A 19712-nucleotide genomic window follows, 5' to 3' on the forward strand; every position below is an offset into this window, starting at 1 on the left:
ATCCCTAGCTCTAACATAGCATTTTTCCTTAGTACACCTCAAGGCACTTTACGGAAGAGATCAGTATCATTATCTACATTTTACAGATAAGGAAATTGAGGCACAAAGAGGTGAAATGACTGGCCCAACTAGGTCAGTGGCAGGGTCAGGAGCAGAATCCAGTTTTTTTGAGTCCTAGACCAGTGCTCTATGGCTGTAGTAAGTCCACAGTCTGCATATTTTCAGAGAATGCCTATGGACTTTTTTTGAGCCTGGAACACATTACTAGAGCAGTCATCTAAAATTAAGTGCAGCCTACTTTAAATAGGGAAGTACAGTCAGGTGACACATACAGCTATATAGGCTTAAAGATTATTATATATGCAGGTACCTTAACAATTGCAATCACTATAGGAATTACAAACAACAACAGGTCAAAAGGTAGTAAAATTTTCATATTCTGGCAGTATTAACCTACATTGATAAGGGGTGTTTACCAATGCTCTAGGAGTAAATAAAAAAACCTTTCAGTTAATGTTTTAGATGTATTTTACTGTTATTGTTGCACACTTATTCTGTTAATGATCTAGGTTTCAAATAGCTCAGTTAAGTTATACATAGTTCAACTTACTTCCCCATTTCTGCCTGGTCTCTCTCTTTCTCAAGTTTCCTTTTTCCTTCTTGATTCCAAATCACCAAAATATAAGTTTATATTTTCCACTATATAAACTGTTCATGCTTGTCATGCTGTGACCTCCGTGTATTGATTCAAGACATCTGACAGTCTGTACTGCTGTCTTCAAATTCATGGGTGTTTTTCATCTATTCCTTTTAATCAGTTCTCCCCCGCCCCCCATCTTTCCCACTGTAGCTTTGGACTTAGACTTAGATTTCTGCTTTTGCTATCCCTGAAAATTAGTTTGATACCTCTAAGGTTTAAAGACTTACATATTAATCAGCTATTTCTTTCCTACTTAATTTGAGTATAGAGTCGCTTCCTTGGTGTAATCAATAAACTTGCATTCAAGGTTTAAAATCTTCTAACTTCACTAAGTAATATCTCAGCAAAGTCTACAATTTTTTACAAGCTTTCATTTAAAGCAAAGTGAAAGTGATCTCTATTGACCACAATACTATAAATGCTTTTCTTATTTTAGTAATCAGTTTTCATTTGTGTGTCTGTCTTTATACATTGGAAACGTACAGGACTGCATTGCATCAGACATAAAAATGTACTTTTTTGGATGTACAGTGGAATGTAAGTCTAAGGGTACAAATTAAAGTCTTGAATAAACAAGTTTTTGAGCATAAAAATTGATGTGATCTTGAATCTGCTGTTAAGTAACAAACTGATAGAGGAGATAGCTCCACTATCTTCAGAAAACTTGTAAATTGTATTTAGAGTTGCAACAGCACAAATGAAGCTATATTTAGAGAACATGAGACCTCTGGCAATTTAAATTTTGTGGCCAAGTGCTCTTCCCAAAAAGAGTTACAAGAGCATTCTCCCCCACTCCCACAGTGTTGCCTTATAGCAAAGTGGCAGATTTTTTAAAGTTTAGTATCATTTTCTGCAACATGGCAGTAAAACAAAGAGGTGCTGCTAGATTCCACCTGTGAGGGGTTAGAAGAATGAATGATCAAGGGACTATTAACACTGTTCCATGGTGGTAAAAGATGGACTTTCAATTTTAGAGGCATATTTTATAATGCGGTGCTCAAGTGACAACTCCATTTAACAGTTCCATTCTCATTTCTAGTTACCACATGAATAACTTCCAAGATACACACTGCCTTTCACTGGAGCCACACAGTGAGAAAATTAATTCATTTACACAGAAAAGTGTACATTCCCATAACTCATGTGGCAGGATTTTCATTAGCGGTCCTTTTGAAAAAAGAGGTTCAACAAATATATGCAGAAGCAATAGGAACTGGTGCATGTAAAATGGGTGTAGCACAAATCCCACCTCCAGCTAGCAAAAAAGTGAAATTTCACAACTATGATGTAATAACTATAAAATGACTATACCCCCTGCCCCCCCCCCCCAAAAAAAAGTGAAAGAAAGCTTTTTTCTGATGATAATGAGCATTTCATGTAGTGTATTCTATTGTCACTGTGAGCTGAACATAGCCAGGTTAACTGAGCTGTCCTCTTTGACTTAAGTTTCTCAGACAGAGGAAGTGCTCAGGAAAGGACAGAGATGATTTTTGCTTATTGGCCTATGTACAGAATTGAGATATTTCTATCTAAAAGGTCCTGAGAAAGAGTAAGAGCGATATGGATGGGGCACTATTTTACCAATATACCTTCTTGAATTCAAAACTCCTTTATATTACAGACATTAAATTCACCTGCAGTATAAGCATGCATTCCTTTTCTAGCTCTGCCTTTGTCCTTCTACTAATTGTTTGTTACCTAGCAGCTCTGTGTCCTTGGGGAATCAGGGCGCAGTACCCAGCCTGTCTGATTCATGAAAGACCTCCCCTCCCAGCCTCTGCTTGAATCAAATTTTCATCAGAAGAAAGACTTACAAAAAGCAATGAAAAGGCAGTAGGAGATACACCTAAACCCTTGGGATAAGGATGACAGAATTGAGGAAACTCCCCTAGCGTCATTGGCATCGAAGATGGGACAAGGAGGCATCTCCATTAATATATAGAATGGAGAACAGAGATTCCATGGCAAGAATGCACTGAATTCTGGGGCCAGAAAAGCAGGGAAGCACTGCATGATGGGGGATCTCTGCTCCAGATGTTAATGAACCCACGCCTGCACAGACCCAGCTCAGTAGTTATCAGACTAATTCTAGTGATACATCCTTTATTGGTATCCAAAATAGTTAAGCTCCCTAATCGCATTGTGAGCTCCCTCCAACCAACACCGCCCAAAGCCAGGAATGATCAGCTCACATGTCTAGCCTGAACAAAACAACTTTGGTATTCTCCTTTGTTTACACATAAACAAATCTAGTGTTCTTCCTTGAACCATTGTTGTTTCTCTACAAAAACCCCTGTCCATGCTCAAGTAAGGTTTCTGATGCTTGGATCCAAAATCTGCATCAGTTCCACTGGGACTTCATCTTCTCCTGACTGATCATGCTGGGAGCTCTGCCTGTCTCCAGCACTCTGGACCCTCAGCTTCCACCAACACCTGGGACCCCCAATCGATTTAAGCTTCATGTAGTGGTGAGAACCTGTCTCTCTCTCTCTCTCGGTATAGCTTTTTGATCCTGACTTGTGTTTTCAGTTATAGTTTTCTAAACCTGACTTTTATAATAAGTTTAAGTTAGAGTTAATATTATAACGGTTTTGTTTGTTTGGCTCCCCTATAGTTAATACCTGGCAATAAATAACTTCCATGATTAACCTGGTTGCCTCTCTCTTCCTCCCCCGCCTTCCCTCCCCCTCGTGGGTGTTTTTTGGTTCCCTCATTTGCTCTGCAGCAACACTCCTTGTACCTAAGCTAAAAGATCCCTGCAGCGCCCAAAAATCCTGTGGGGTTTGCTCATCAAGTGGGTTACTACCAGAACAAATGTAAAGTGAAAATGGGGATAGGGACGTGCTGAACCTGAGACATATGAGGGTGGCAGCTTGGAAGTGCTGCTTGACCCAGCCTACTGAGTCCAGGGACATATAAGGAGTCAGCTTGGGAGTGCTGATTAACCTGGTCCTCTCAGATGCGCTCTGTTAATGTGTGTGTGTTCGTCTGATTCTGAGGCTGGAAGAACCCAGCCCTGGGGAATCTAGGTTCTGCAGGATAGCTCCATTGGGAGGGAACTTTCAGCAGGGAGAAGTAGAGCTCCATATGAAAACACAAGTGACACACGCAGTACATTGATAGAAGTACAGTATTCTCCCCCGCCCCAGAAGAGTAACCCTAATAAATGAGCATACCACAAAGTAACAGGCAAAGCTGGTAATGATTGCCAGCAAATCTTTCCTTTTTTGCACTTTGCTTACTTTTTCTATGCTAGTAAGTATGGCAATACATGCACGTTGGAGTCTTCAGGCCCCATGGATAGAGACTTGCTGTCAGCTCTTTGCAGAAATATGTTCCCATTTAGGCAGATGATTTCAGAGCAGGGGTGGCCAAACTACAGCCTGAGGGCTGAATATGGCACACCAGCCATTTTAAGCTGGCGTTCGAGCTCCCACTGGGGAGTGGGGTCTGGGGCTTGCCACGCTGCGGTGGTACAGCCAGGGTGCAGGGTCAGCAGCATGGCTCCGCTCCGGTGCTCCAGCTGGGGAGCAGGGTCAGCAGCCGCTCCACGTGGCTCTCAGAAGCAGTGGCAATGCCCTCTTCCAGCTCCTATGCATAGGGGCAGCCAGGGGGTCCACTATGCATGCTGTCCCTGCCCAAGCACTGCCCCCACAGCTCCCATTGGCCAGGAACCCCCCTGGGATAACACTTTAATTCTGCTGCCAGTTAATGTAATTAGCCCAAACTATGCTGCAATGCTGAAGGTTCTTCGTTGAAGCCCTGTCACTTATGATGCACAATGGGAGAGGAAGTTGTTACATCTTCAGATAATATAATTTAGTTTACCTTTTTCCTTTTAAATAATGTAGGAAATTACATTTAAAAACTGCATTAAAATAACAACATTCAGGTTGAAAAGTCAGTACTTGAAAGTTAGGAAATGCCAGAATTTATATTGCCTGTGCAACTGTAATTCATCCTCCTTGTGCATATGCATTCTGATAGCTTAATTATGAGATTGCATACTGTGTTTTCACAGGACCCCTGCCTCATTCAGGGCATGGAATGAGGCAGGTGCTCAGACAACTCATAAGGGAGGAGTTTGGTGAATGAGGCTGATTTTAGGATGTTTGCCTCATTTACTCTAGAAGTTGGAAGGTGTGCAGAAAACAAGGCAGGGGAATTGCAGAAAGTGAAAGGATACTCTTGTGCTTAAGACAGGCAAATGACATACAGAAGGACTCAGTTCTATCCCTGCCTCTGCCATGCCCTGCCTACTAGAGAAACAAGGTGGGTAAGGTAATATCTTTTATTGGACCAACTTCTATTGATGAGAGAGACAAGCTTTCGAGCCACACAGAGCTCTTCTTCAGGTCTGGGAAACTAACTCAAAGTGTCACTGCTAAATATCAGATTTGAACAGATGGTTTAGCGGGAGCAGTTAACATATATTTCAAGGAACCATTCAAAGTGAAGTGACCTGTTAATACCCTTCCAGTCATAGGGAAGAAAGGAAGAGGGGGCAGGGGGAAGCAGCTGGGGAGGTGGGGGGGTTGTTAATTTTCCTATGTGATACTAAGCAAATCAAAATGTTGGCTACGATTGTCTGTTACTCATTTTTTGAGTGCCCAACTTGAGACATCTGGGCTGAATGTAACTGTGCAAAATAACTCCCTGCTGAAACAGACAGCAACAAGAACCACAGTTGCTCAACACCTCTGGCAGTAAGACAGTGTTGTCTGGAGGAATAAGCATGGTTGGAAACCACTGTGACCAAGGCAATTTTCTTCAATCTGCCCTTAGTAACAAGAGTGAAAACTTCTTTCATAGACACACTTTACTAATATTACTTCCATTTTGTCATCTTAATATTAGACTACTGTAATATTCTCTTCATGTGAGACTACGCCATTGCACCATCCATCAACATAAGTTAGTGAAGAATTCTGCTCATTTATTGGGTGTGCTGCATGCCAAAAGCATCACCCAATACACTGGTGCTCCGTATTCTGCATTTCTTGGCGGAGTTTTAAGATGTTAATTTTTTTTAATGTATAAAGCCCTAAATATTTTGGATAGAAGTCAGTTGAGAGACTATGTCCTCTGACCAGGTCATACTGCTAGAGTCATGGTCATCAGAGGTGTGTGCGATAACAGCCCACTGGTTTAGAAGAAAAGAGGCTGAGAGCGCATTTTCTCTGGTGGCGCACTTTAATTCTGGAATTCAATTCTTTCCTAATCTATTAAAGGCACAGACTATCTGTGCATGCTGCAAGGTTGATATGATCAAGTCTTCACAGTTTTGGATTATTATTCCTCTGCTTTTGTCAATTTTTTTAAAAAAGTGCCTAGAGCTATCGGTTGGCACTTTCAAATGCAAATATAAAGAACATAAACAAATACCTAAATCTCAATTGAGCAACTCTGTAGCTCTGGTGTAAGGCTGCCTTCACAAATAAGCTGAAATATACAACATACCCTATTAAAACCCCTCTGTGTGACACTTACTACCTTAGTTTTCCTACTTAAATAACTTTCTACAAATATTACCTTTTTGAAGTTATAATACATCTTCAACATAACATTCTCCCATTTGTTCCAACAATACTTTTATATTGTATGAAATGATCACTGAGAAAGAGAAAGTAGGAGACTACATAAAGAAAGGTATCACATCAGTGCAGTTTGGCCAATTAAGTCTGTGTCAGCATTACCTTTATATGCTTGCTTTTTTCTACCATAAAATGTGCACACCTGGTCTCAGTCCAAGAACAAATAATTGAACTAAATTAAAAAAACCTGGATCTGCACATGTTCAAATGAGGAAAATCTATTTCAGGGTTCCAAAAACTAAACTCGTAGTTCAGAAGGTCACTAAATATTACAATCCAGGCTCAGTGGGAGGCCAACCAAAGGTAGGCTTGCTGCAGACATCCTAACCTCCAAAAAGTCACACCTGTTCCATAGCTAAGAATTGCAGACCCACCTGGGAGAAGCAGAACTTTTGTATATGAGAACTTTGCTCCTACCCTGTAGTACTAAATTCTCAAGGCCTGCAACCCTCCTACTCAAGGCTACATATGAAGCAGAAATTAATTCAGCTTTTTACTGGATTTACTCTCCTACTTGGCTGTTGCTAGAGAGTGGAAAAAATCAGTAAGGAGGAGGCAGCTTATTCTCCCTTCCTGCCCAAATTAGTATTTTAACTCATTGGATTTTTCTTCTTCTCTTCTTGGCTGATCTCTGAACTCTCCCAATAATCCTGACAATGACATAATTGCCATAGAACAATTAGGCTAGCAAAATCAGAGCTGCTGTTTGTGGGAAGGGTGTGGCTCAGAATGCCTCATTTCACATTCTGTGGCTGTTAGAGTAGCCTCTGTGGGGGAAGAGCCCAGGAGGCTCATGAACTTACCATGGGTCATCACACATGAAGGCAAATTTCTGCAGGACCTGGATCCTGAAAACAGTAGCTAAAATAAAATCTGTAATTATTAATTTTAAACTATTATATTTCATTAACCAAGCTCAAAGTTTCCATCCTGAGCTTTCTGCTCATGTAAATCATGACCAGCAGAGTTTTGTGGTACAAGGGCTTATTTTAAAGTGCTTATAGAAAGCTGCTGGTTGATGGTCCTGGAGACTAAAATACCTTATTTATTCAAAGAGCAGATACAGGAAGAACAGCAGCAGTGGAAGCTTCTCCTCCCTGCTTCACCAGTATACCTCAACCCTGATCTACATTACAAGATTTTTAAACAGCAATGAGACATGTCAAAGTGCTTAACTCCATTCCAATATGAGGAAAATCTGTGGCACTTTTTCAGGTGATCATTCCATGGGCTTAACAGCTACATTTAAGCAGCACAACATTGACTGGACATTTTTGAATCCAATGTTTTTGCAGTTTGTAGCAGTCTATTGTATACACCCAAATTTTCTTTTTAAAATATGGATGATATAAAGAACTTCTACATCTCCATTTCATTAACCACACAGATTCAAATATCTCTGAATTAAAACTTTATCAAGTACAAAATGTGTATTACTGATAGGATATTGTATTATCTCCATTTTAAGCCTTTATAATCATACAAAAAGGGGATGAGAAAAAAAGTTAAAAATGTTATATACTCAATACTTGTCCTATAACAAGACAATCTCAGCTGTTGCATTTAAACAACTGCTGTCACATGCATTGATCAATAAAAAGAGTCACTATATACAGTGATTAAATTATTTTCCCCTTCTAAAAACAATCACGCCATAGAACAACTGTTTGCCAAATTTCAAAGTCAAAGCTGCATTTAGTCAGAAAAGTAATAAAGAAAGCATCATACAGAAAAAGCTGAATGATTTTTGAATAAAAAATACAAGCAATAATGAATAGGTGAAATTTGCAACCACAGATGCCTAAATTGTGACCACAAAATATGCATATGCATTCACTCGTGCACGTGGGACTAATTACATGAACAATTATCTATTTTGTGCATGACAATGTCTGTTTTACATGTGCATGCATACATGTTTTGTAGGTCCAAAACAGGCATGTATGCAATACAGTATGTTTGAACATGAGACCCTACATGCTATAGCCCAAATTAAGGCTCCTAAATGTGGAGCAGCACAGCAGGTGATGCTGTGATGTGTTGGAGAGACACACTGTTTCCTTCAGTGCTGCATTCTAGCACAGCATAGTACAAAGGAAGACATGGTAGGTCACACCACCCTACCCAGACTCAAACTCCATGGGCATTCCTAGTGGCACCTCTGTTCTATCCTCACAAAGTGGTAATTGCTACATTCTGGCTGCATATTGTGCAGAACATGGAGTGGAGGGAAAAAGACTGCATATTTTCCCTTATACCTGAACTGGAATCCTTATGGCTGTGTTATTGAAGATAAGATTATATTGGAAACATCAAGATCAAGGCTACTAGTTCCCTTTTTTGAGTAATAAATATATTCTTATGGAACCTAGTTTCTCAGAAAGCATTCTAAATATATTTAATTAAAACACAATTCCCTTAAAATGTACATATTATTCACAGTCAAAAGATTACATTCATGGAGAGATGAGAAAGAGGCGACTGCAGAAAGCAAACTACTGTGATTTTTACTGGGACAATTTCACTTCATGTAATTGACTTTTATGTCTTGGGGAAAAAAAGCAGCAATAAATGGAACATGGTAAGGGGGAAATTTCTCTCTTAAGCAATGTGTTTATTTAAATTTGTGTATATTATTACTACTTGGGTAACAATACTTGCTCTTTGTACCTACTAAAAAAATTAAAACATCTTGTAATAATTTTGAGAATTCGTTTTAAAACTGATCAAAAAAGATACAATATAGCTACCTAATGTTATGTAACTATCACCAACTGTGTTTATAGAACTGGCTAATTGTCCATTTATAAGCCTCATTCCCTGTGTTGTTGGCAAAAAGATAGTTTAAGTTAACAACAGGCTTATTGAAAAATTTACTGCCATTCAGATGTGTTTGTATTTAAACCTTTCAGCCAGCAAACGTCAAGAGTTGAACTGCATCATTTTTACTGTCTTGCCAAGAATTATGGAAACCTGTGCCAAAACTAACACAACCATTTGGAGCAGTTGGAAATTACAAACCCTGGTAGCTACAGTACACTGCATGCAGCCTCTGTTTAGAGCAATGTAAAATGTCCAACGCTGGTGTAGTCCAAATGAGAATGTGATGTAAGTGATAGTTAATCAAATCAAAACATTTTACATGAAATACTAAGTATTACTTGGTTACAGACCTTGTTCAAAAACTGGATGGTGAAAGGGAGGCATAGGAAGTTTCTCGGTCATCCAGGGCTCACAGAAGTAGGCCTGAAGCCAGGCTGTGCACTGTTTCAGTGGTTCTGTCATTTCCTCTGGGCCTTCACATACCTCACAAGTAACTGAGGCCTCCTTAGTGCTGGAAAAGTGATAACATTAGTTTAATAAGTTTAATGGCCAAGCTGCTGAAGATTTTAGCATACTAAAGACACAGAGAAAATACTTATTACATTAAATGGAAGAAAAATGTTAATGTGACATGGACTTCATTTTCCCCTCACAAACACTAACACAGAATGCTACCACATAAGGAAAAATGAAAATCAAATTAGAAAAGGAATTGCAATAAAGCAACAGCTCTGTGTCTAGTTGGAGCAAAAAGCCTGAGTGATATTTACTGTTACATACTTTCCAATGCAGGCAGACTGAAATGTGTACTATATAGTATTTTTGTATTTGCATTATAAAAATGAGTATTTCATAGCTGTTAAAGTATTGAGAATATATACATGGACATACACCCCTAATTAAAATATTCAGTAATTTGATCCCGTTCACTGTCTCCAATGCCTTTTACCAATCTGACAAATGTAAAACAATTCAGAACATCAGAAGTCAAAGAGATTCCTCACTATTTTTAGAACTGCAATGACAATAGCAGGTGAACAAAGAATAACGCTTCTGAGAAATATAGGATTTTCTTTTTTAACTTTCTTGTTTGGATATCCACTGTCTAGGGAGGGGGAAACACCTTGCACAGATGTAACCATGTAAAAAAAACAACCCCAAAAAACAGGCTAGGGTGGGGGCGGTGGATGATGGCGGAGGGGACACCAGAACTGAAAATGCACAAGTCCATCAACAAGACAGTAAAAGTACATATCCTCAACACTGTCCCAGTGGTTATAGCTGTGCTAGGGATAAGATTTTCTCTCCTTGACACCTAGCAGAGTCCGATAACCACCATGGAGCTTCCCCGTGGGAGAGAGGAAATAGCATTTCATGCAACCAGCACTTTCCTCTTCCAGCTATTATTGCCAGGTTTCTGCTTCCCTCCACTGTGGAAGTGAAGGGAGACAACTGAGAATTAGTTTGCTTTTAAAAAACAGCTTAGATTTTCAGAATATGTCAGAACGTAACAAATATTGCAGAGGGTGCCTACAAATTTCAGGATTTACTCCTCACCCCACATACATGATTTTCTTCTTTTCCTGCTGTTAAGACTATGTGGGGTTTGAGTAGGGTGTAGGTGGGGGAAGGACTGTAAATTGGCTGGTCTTGTTTTCATTATGTTCAGTATCGTATTACACTATATTCAATTCACTTGATTGCTGAGTAAGAGCAACACACGAGCATAAATGTTGCATAGCTAATATATTAATTTGAGATTTCAGTGACAGAGCATTTGGACATATAATAGGGTGCTGAAAGTGGGGAGTTCTTCCCTGAGTGTCACTCTGCTTTCTAATCTACATACTTCCTGCAGAGTAAAGCAAATTGATCCAGGACCCTACAAGAGCTTTCCTGGTGGGGCACATCCAACACCATGGGACAGTGAAGCCTTTGTGGGTGTCTCTCAAAGTTCAGGAGAATTAATTTGTCTTTATGTACTAATAAAATTATCATGCCCCACCAGCAATACATAAGAGGAGAAAGAATATGTGTGGGAGTCTTCTAATAATCTATGAATGGTTATATATGGAGCTCACATCATGAATCAATGCCAGAAAGAGCAACCACACCTTCTTTAAGCCTGCCAACTTTTCAACACCCAGTGTTTATTATCCTTCTTGATAAACCATCCAGCAATTTTCTGATTATTATACCAGAGACTGTTTGGAAATTGCCTCATGGCCTATTCAGGGTACTTTTGCTGTCACAAGGGAACACTTGTATAGATTCCAGTGCCGGTTTATAATAATAATATATAGAGATGTACCTATCTCACAGAACTGGAAGGGACCCTGAAAAGGCACTGAGTCCAGCCTCCTGCCTCCACTAGCAGGACCAAGTATTGATTTTGCCCAAGATCCCTAAGTGGCCCCTTCAAGGATTGAACTCACAACCCAGGGTTTAGCAGGCCAATGCTCAAACCACTGAGCTATCCCCTCCCCCTTGTTTTCTGCTGCAGGTATGCTCAGTCCCAGGAAAAGGACGCTCCAGTCACGGCTCAACAGTATTTCCCTTTACAGTACTACAAACATAACGGACCAATTCTCTGATGGGAGAATGGCGGCTACAAGGCAAAGTGTTAAAGGTGGAAATAGGTGAAAAGCACGTAAAAGTTGGGGGGGGGGGATCCTCCTAGTAGTAATAAAGATACAGAAAAATCCCAGCAGGACTGGGGGAAATAAAGCAAGGCTATTTGGTCCCTTCAGTCACTCAGATGGGGGTTGAGGAGGAAACCCTTGACAATTTCCCAGTGTGCCAAAGTACCAGACACTAAACAAAATATTCTCTCTTAACAGGAAATCTAAGCAAATGAAAAATGTGTGATGTATCAGTAATGACATAAAAGACTCCAAGTCTGTTTTTGCCACAAGGCACCTTTGCAACAAGACCAAGCCACCTCAAATGCTTGATCTACAAATGCATATGAAACTGAAAACAACAGGATATCAATGTAATCAGACACCTACTCGTCTCTGCCTCTGGATAGGATAAATGATGTATAGTCAGAAGCTATTTTAGGGTTTATTCTCAGAAGTGAAACCCTCATCTGTTTGAATTGCGCATGATCAAATGGCCTTGCAATTCTCCCCAATGCCAAGTCATTTTCTAACTAATTGTTAAGCACTGAAGGCCACATTGCTGATTAGCAAGAAAATATATAGCAGAATGGAGAAAGAAAGGTGGGAAAGTTAAAATATCAGGGAGATAGCATGCAACAGATGATTAAACAACTGGTTAAAAGTATTAAAAATGCAAGTTAAAAATGGATTGTTTGGCATACAAGAAAACAAAAGAAAAGCAGAAGACATGGAAGAAGATGCAACTGTGCATGTAGCTTGCCAGCAGCCTCTCTATTAAATGCTAACTTGCTGCTCTTCTGCCTATTTATATGGCCAGACTATAATTTTGAGGGTTGTGTCACTGTAGTGCTTTGTAAAAGTTTTATACACTTTTTACATTCTTTTGGGATTTAAAAATATTGGTCAAAGAATCTAATTCAATGGGACTATTTATGTGCATAAACTTATTCACATGCTGGCTTGGGGCCTTTCACTGCAAGCTCTCTAGGCCAAGTTCCCTCAGCACAATCGGTCTATATGACTGGAGACTCTAGGAACTTCCTCAGTATATTTCATTGTAATAAAATAAGAAAACTCTTGAAATCTGCAACAGCACAAAATTAATGGACTTCTCTGATCCATATTACAAAAGTGGCACCATACACATTCAAGATTCTGGTGACCTCAAGCAGGTTCACATCTGCTTGCTTGATAGTCGTAGGTAGGCTGCAACTTGGACTACTCAAACATGAAGAGAAGGAAGGGAAGAGTAGGAACTTTCTTATACCCCTGTGCTGGCTACTCACTTATTATCCCTCTCCCTGGAGCAAGGGGGTGAGGAATAGCCAGAGTCTTGGCTCCGCCTCCCACCACACCAGCTTGCACAGCCTAGCTGGCACAGAGGTCATAATTTTCTTCTGGTATAAACTAGCAGCAAAATTACTACCTCTTACTCTCTCTCTCCCAGGAGTAAGTAGGAAACAGAAATGGTATTATTCTTCAGAAGGGTGTCTCTGAGGCATAATGCCTCCTGGGCTATTGCTGGGGTGCTATGGTATATGCATCACCCCTTGCTTGAGGCTTTGCGAAAAGGCACAATCTAGACTTAGTTCCATTTTTAATAATAAGCAACATAATACAGATCTGCCAAATTATTCCTCTCCCTTTAAAAATACACTTTAATTACAACATCTGTTGTGTCGACTGCATGAGCTGTGGTGCACTCACCTACAGTGTGGGACACCCAAGTTCCAGCTCCTGCTCCAGTGACTACAGTATTTATAAACAGTGGAACAGCTGCAACAGGAGAAATTGAGAGAGCCCTGCTCCAAAATACATCATAGCTCAATTATTCTGATTTGCTCCTGAAATAAGGGAAATCCAAATTCAAATCCCTTCTCCAGTCAGGGCTGCCCAGAGGATTCAGGGGGCCTGGGGCAAAGCAATTTCGGGGGCTTCTTCCATAAAAAAAAGTTGCAATATTATAAAATACTATATTCTTGTGGGGCCTCCTGCGGGGACTGGAGCCTGAGGAAAATTGCCCCACTGCCCCCCACCCCAGACAGCCCTATCTCGAGCTGGGAGGGGGAATTTAATTCAGATCTCCCACATCCTGGGTGAATGCTCTAAATATTGGGATAAAGGTTATAAGAAAGGCTGCTGCCTTCTATTATTTTCCTTCATCCCCTCCATTTTTTTTTTGGTGTGGAATTATTCAGAAGTGCATATCAAATTCACAAATAGTTTTGGGTTTACCCAAACTACATTTTTCGGCAAAAAAAACTATACAACCTGACTTACTCTCCTCCACTTCCCCCTCCCATTCTGAGATGTATAAAAGTGGCATTCCCTTCTTTCTTAAAACAACCACCCTTCAAAAATATCTGACTTTACAACAGCAGCTGCTTTTAGAGGATCAATGCTTGGATAGAACTTCCAGCCAGTGTCTTTCTGAGACTTCATAGCCACAAGTTCGCCCCCCTATACCGTGCTCAACAGGTGACTCAAAGGAAGCCCCAGAACATTTAGCAGAAGAAATTTAGAGTAGGGGAGCTGAATTATGTAATGTTTCCCTCAGGTGAAATTTCTTTTATTCGGTGTTTCATGTTTCTTTGGAAGTTTCTGAACATCTTGTACTGCACTCTATACATGCTCCCCTTACTCAGTTTCTTCCTGTCCTTGCCTATTGTTCAATTTTAGGAGGCAAATGCCCATCTAATTCTTACACTAAATGTTTGCAACTAGCCTTCAGCAATGAATAAACAAAAAGATGGGGAACATCTATGTTAATGTTCTTTCCCTGACTGATCCCTAGGGAAAGGGCCTTAATCCTTGGCTATACAGCCACCAGTGGCAAGGAGCCAACAGCAAACAAAATAACAGCCAAAGTAACCACAGGTTCTGTGCTATACCTCTGGGCAGCTTGAATCTTGAACTGCGACATAACAAAACTTAACTTTTATTTTTACACATGAAAATAAAATAAGCATATTCATCCAAGACAAGAAACTAAAAGGCCGTTATTTCAGTGAGTTTCACAGCTTTCTCAACAAGCAATAACCGTCAGTTTAATTGGAAAGGTCTATGTGTATGTTTGCTTGATGAAGGTGCCGCATAAACATTTTAAAAGCATTTTCAGAACAGTATTCTTGTGTCCAAGTGTGGCAGATTTGCTCATATTTTTTCACTGAAATAGACTGTTTTGCCTTTCTGTTAAAGGATTTCATCGGCTTCCCTCAAAAGAAAAAGCCACACATTTTATTTGCAACCTTACTAGTATAATGAAAAGCATTCCTTTAAAATGCATTTTGGGGAGGGGGAAGGGGGAGAAGGGGAGTTCTGCATTTTCCTGTATTACCAAAGCTCTTATTGGGGATGTAAAGCCTTATACTTGCTTAGGTTAGTGAATGGAATTAGGTGCTGTCCAGCATCCTTGGAGAATACAAGTTCCATTTCTTGCTATAGTTCTAGTCTGCCAACTGAATTAAAATGTGACCTGTATTTCTTAGCATGTCCCACTCTTCAAAGGACATTTGCAGAATTTTTATAGTAGTAAAATTTATCTTAAATTGATTTTTTATGCTTGTGCTAAAGATCTCAACCTCTGCTTTACCCTGTACATTTCTACTTTAGATCTCCTTTTTAAACTCTTTTTCTGTTGGCATTAAATAACTATTTATGGATGAAATGCTGTTAAATGGACTTTGATCCTAAAATAAGCATTTATGACATGACAGTTAACATAGTTGACATAGCCTAAAACAATCTAATTTTTTGTATAGGTAACAAAAATGTTCATTTAAAAATAAGTTATTCTTGTTCTTTTTAAAGTCTTATACTACTCATCATTATTCTCCCTCTTATTAACATAACTGTAGCATGACAGTATACACAACAGCTACACCTATGATAGAGGGGCTTCTAAAGACTTTCCTACAGCAGAGTACAGAAATCCAAATCATTATCGAGTTCAGCAGCACATGGTTGCTCAAAAAATCATCTCTGGATTTTCCCAAGCAAGAAGAGCACACAAACAACAACTCCTTGCTTGTTATATTAAAATCTAGAAACTTGCTGGTCACTGCTCCACTAGCGAGCGCACAGTGCCTTAGCCCAATGGCCAAAATCTCCACAATGCTAATCACCAGCTGAGCTGCTGCTGCACAACATGCAAAGAACTGAGACAAGCTTAGCACAGTTCTAACCGCTTGGCCAGGAGGAGGCTCCCTTTTGGATCCACTAAGGGCTGCAGCTGTCTACAGATCTAGTATCTCAGTTTGATTCTCAGTTGTGGTAATGTACAAGACATTCATGAAAGTCACTGGCTGGGGGAATTGACTACTGGTTTAAGTATCAGAGGGGTAGCCCTGTTAGTCTGGATCTGAAAAAGCAGCAAAGAGTCCTGTGGCACCTTATAGACTAACAGACATATTGGAGCATGAGCTTTCGTGCATCCAACGAAGTGGATATTCACCCACGAAAGCTCATGCTCCAATACGTCTGTTAGTCTATAAGGTGCCACAGGACTCTTTACTACTGGTTTAGTTCACTCTAGTGTCTTACCATCCCACTTTACGCATACAACAGCTGTATTATACTGTTCTTTTTACTATACTCCATGACTGGTTCTACTGACTTTGCTTTCTGTAAGCCTCACAACTAAGTAAAAAACTGGGTCCCTGCTCATACTAAGCAGAGAATGGTGAGGTTCTCTTACCCCTTTTTAGATTCTCCTTAGAATTGTATTTTTTACATCAAACAATAAAAAGGAAAAGAGTGTTTTTAACAGAGGAAAAATATAAAAACCATCTGGTTCAGTTTAATAAGGCATCTTCCAAGACATATGCAACTATTGGCAAATTAGAAATACTTTCAAAACAAACATGTAAACAGCAAGTTGGCTTCAACACCATTGTTGAGGAAACATTAGATTTTAGTATGTGCTTTTGAAAGTTTTTAAAGTTTTTTAAATGCCTTTCCATTATGAGAAACAGAGAAGGCCTATCACTATGTTTGGGATTACAATGCCACTGTGGTTAACCATATTCCAAATTGGTGTGGCTTTTATTTAAAGCTTCCTGAGTGGTATTACTTTTTTTTTTTTCCTCAATGAGTCAAATAAAATTTAACTGAAACATTCTAAGATGGATCGTCAATTGTCATTTAACATAAAAAATAATACACCACAATGATTCAGATGCAATTTTCTTAGGATGCAAAATCCTTGTAAACATAGATCAAATCATTCTAAGAATGTTACACAGGCACCTGCAACTATTAAATACAATAGGTGGCATTAGAATATAATGCTAATTTCCACTGTATGTAATCAGGCATGTTCTAGGGTTTATCACTTGGTAATAAATACCTCACCTTCTAGTGGTTAGCCTGAAAAAAGGAGCTGGGAGCGAATGCAGATTCTCCTTTACTTCAAGTTGTTGAAATAAATCGAACAAGAATGAAAATGGCAAGTTCTATTCCTTATCCCATAAGTGTGCTAAAGTTAGCTAATGGCCATGGGTGTAGACTCAGATAATTGCATATTTATTATATCAATGGAATAATCATAAAATAGTCCATTCAGAAATAAAGATAAAGACTTGAAAAATCAATAAGATGCCAATGGAAAGAGCATTTTGTTGTTATATTTTTTGTTTCATATTGAAGATGTGATTAAAGTAAGTTCTCTCTGAATTAAGGCTGCCACTCCATTACTAACTAACCTCGCTGTATTTTGATACTGCTGCACATATGGCATGTGAGATCATACATTGGTCTGAAACATCCTGCTAACCCTAGGGATTGAGCAAATGTAAGGGTCTGCAAACATTTAGTCGTGTCACATTGTATGTTTCTTTCAGTACCTAAACATAATTTCCTTGAATGTATTCATTTAACCACTAACCCTGTTGTACATGAAAAATATTTTTGTATTAAATATATTTTCATTCCAACAACAAGGACTCTGGGACTTTCTATGATCTTAATCTGAAGAATATGGTCTTAAGAATGTCTCTACTGCTCCAGATGCCATGGGGCCCTGCAGAAAATTTTCCCTTCTCTGCCCTCAGCGCAATAGTTTCTTACAGCCCAGGGCACAGCAGCAGGGGAAATCTGCTGCCTGGCATGCCACTGTTTCTTGTGGCAATTCCAAGATTTCTCTTGGCTCTCTTACTCCTTGTTCACTCCCCCTCTCTGTAGCTGAAACAACAAAGAGCTAGGAAGAAACTGCATAGTGCCATCATATCTGGTGCGAGGAGCTCTGACTGGGATGATTTAGTTGGGGATTGGTCCTGCTGTGAGCAGGTGATTGGACTAGATGACCTCCTGAGGACCCTTCCAACCCTAATCGTCTATGATTCTATGAGGTGAAGACAGACATTGAGAACAGCAGATGGGAAGTGAGCCCTCAAAGAGAAACCAAGAAATAATCTTCACAAAGGGTATGCAAGAATGGCAAACAGGAGAAGGTAAGAAAGGAGAGAAGGGAAATTCTCCCTGAATCTCACTACTCAGTTTCCAAATCCTTCCCAATCTTGTGAGAAGGGTCTAATCCTAATCCCTCCCTGTAGCGAGGCGGTGTGGCTCCCCTCCTCCACAGGGAGGGTTGAGCCCCGTCCATCTTCCCCCAGGGCGGAACTTCCGGGCGGAAGCCCCGCCCCTCAAAGGGTCAGGTGTCGACCCGGAAGTATAAAAGCCGGGCGCCGGCCTTCAGTTGGAGCTCAGCAGCCGGCGAGAGCAGACGTGTCGGATGACCCTCGTCGCTGGGAAGCTGCCGAGCTCCGAGACAGGGACCAGGCCTTGCCGGAACCGACCCGCAGCAACCACAACCCTGAGCTGCGGGAACTACCACCACTACCCAGCCCCAACTACAGCTTGGAGGAACTTTCGGACCGGACCTGGCCCAGCTACCCAGGAGTACCCCCGGATCTACCTAGCCCGGACTGGGAGGAACCCATGACGGTAGACGACCCGGCGGACCAGGTAGTGAGCGAAGGGGGGATGGAAAGTAGCCCGGGGGCGGCTGACCTCAGTCAAGCCGCAGAAGGCCCCGACGGAATGACCGTGTGTGTCGGTCAGGATCCCCACTGATCGTGCTGTCAGTGTGTTTCGGTTAGGATCCCCCCCGATCACTCTGTCAGTTGTTTCGGCGGGATCCCCACTGACCGCGCTACTAGCGGCGACAGCCGCTACTAGGGCCCCGGGCTGGAACGCAAGGGGTGGGTGGGCCTGCGTTCCCCCTGCCACCCGTAGCCGGGGAAGGTAGTTCCCCCTTCGCCCCACAGCTACCGTGTGTTTGTTGCCCTGCCCTGCCCAAAGGGGCCAGAGCCCTAACTATTTGCTGCTCTGCCCTGCCCAAAGGGCGAGAGCTCTCTGACTGTTGTTGCCCTGCCCTGCCCCAAGGGCCAGAGCCCAACTATTTGCTGCCGGCCCTGCCCCAAAGGGCCAGAGCCCCCTAACTATTGCTGCTCTTGCCCTGCCCCAAAGGTTCCCGAGCCCCTGACTGTTTGGTTGCTCTGCCCTGCCCCAAAGGGCTGGAGCCTAGTGAACTGTGTTTGGTGCCCCGCCCGATCCAAGGGCTGGGCCCCGATTAACTTTGTCTCTGCTCTGCCCTGCCCCAAAGGGACAGCCCCTAGTGTACTGTGTTTGGTGCCCGCCTGTATCCAAGGCGGGGCCCCCACTGACTTCGCTGTGTCCCAGTCCGCCTCACAGAGACCGAGCGTCCGGACAGTGGACCGTGGACCTGAGGGACAAGACCCGGGGAGAACAGGACGAGGCCGGTGTGGCTCCCCTCCTCCACAGGGAGGGCTGAGCCCCGGCTTCCCTCATCACACTCCCCATTACCAAATCCTCCAGTTCCCTTGGTTTTCTCAACCTCAGTTTAAACAAAAACACTCTCATAACCAATTAAAAAGGGAAAACTACTTGGCAAACATGCATATTAAAGGATCTCTAATAGAAAATTTCATAATTCGTTTCAGGAAATATCCA

General features: G+C 41.2%; 1 protein-coding gene across 3 annotated transcripts in view; it reads right to left on the reverse strand.

Moving 5' to 3' along the window:
- MGMT (O-6-methylguanine-DNA methyltransferase) overlaps positions 1-19712 on the reverse strand; it is a 321839-nt gene that overhangs the window by 43925 nt on the left and 258202 nt on the right. For all 3 annotated transcript variants that reach the window (XM_032786941.2, XM_032786952.2, XM_032786931.2), the window contains exon 4: positions 9468-9628. In XM_032786941.2, the coding sequence (XP_032642832.1) occupies positions 9468-9628 (161 nt within the window). The remainder of the gene's footprint in view (positions 1-9467; positions 9629-19712) is intronic.

This window comes from Chelonoidis abingdonii, chromosome 15 (assembly GCF_003597395.2).
Source record: "Chelonoidis abingdonii isolate Lonesome George chromosome 15, CheloAbing_2.0, whole genome shotgun sequence".
Classification (NCBI taxonomy): Eukaryota; Metazoa; Chordata; order Testudines; family Testudinidae; genus Chelonoidis; species Chelonoidis abingdonii.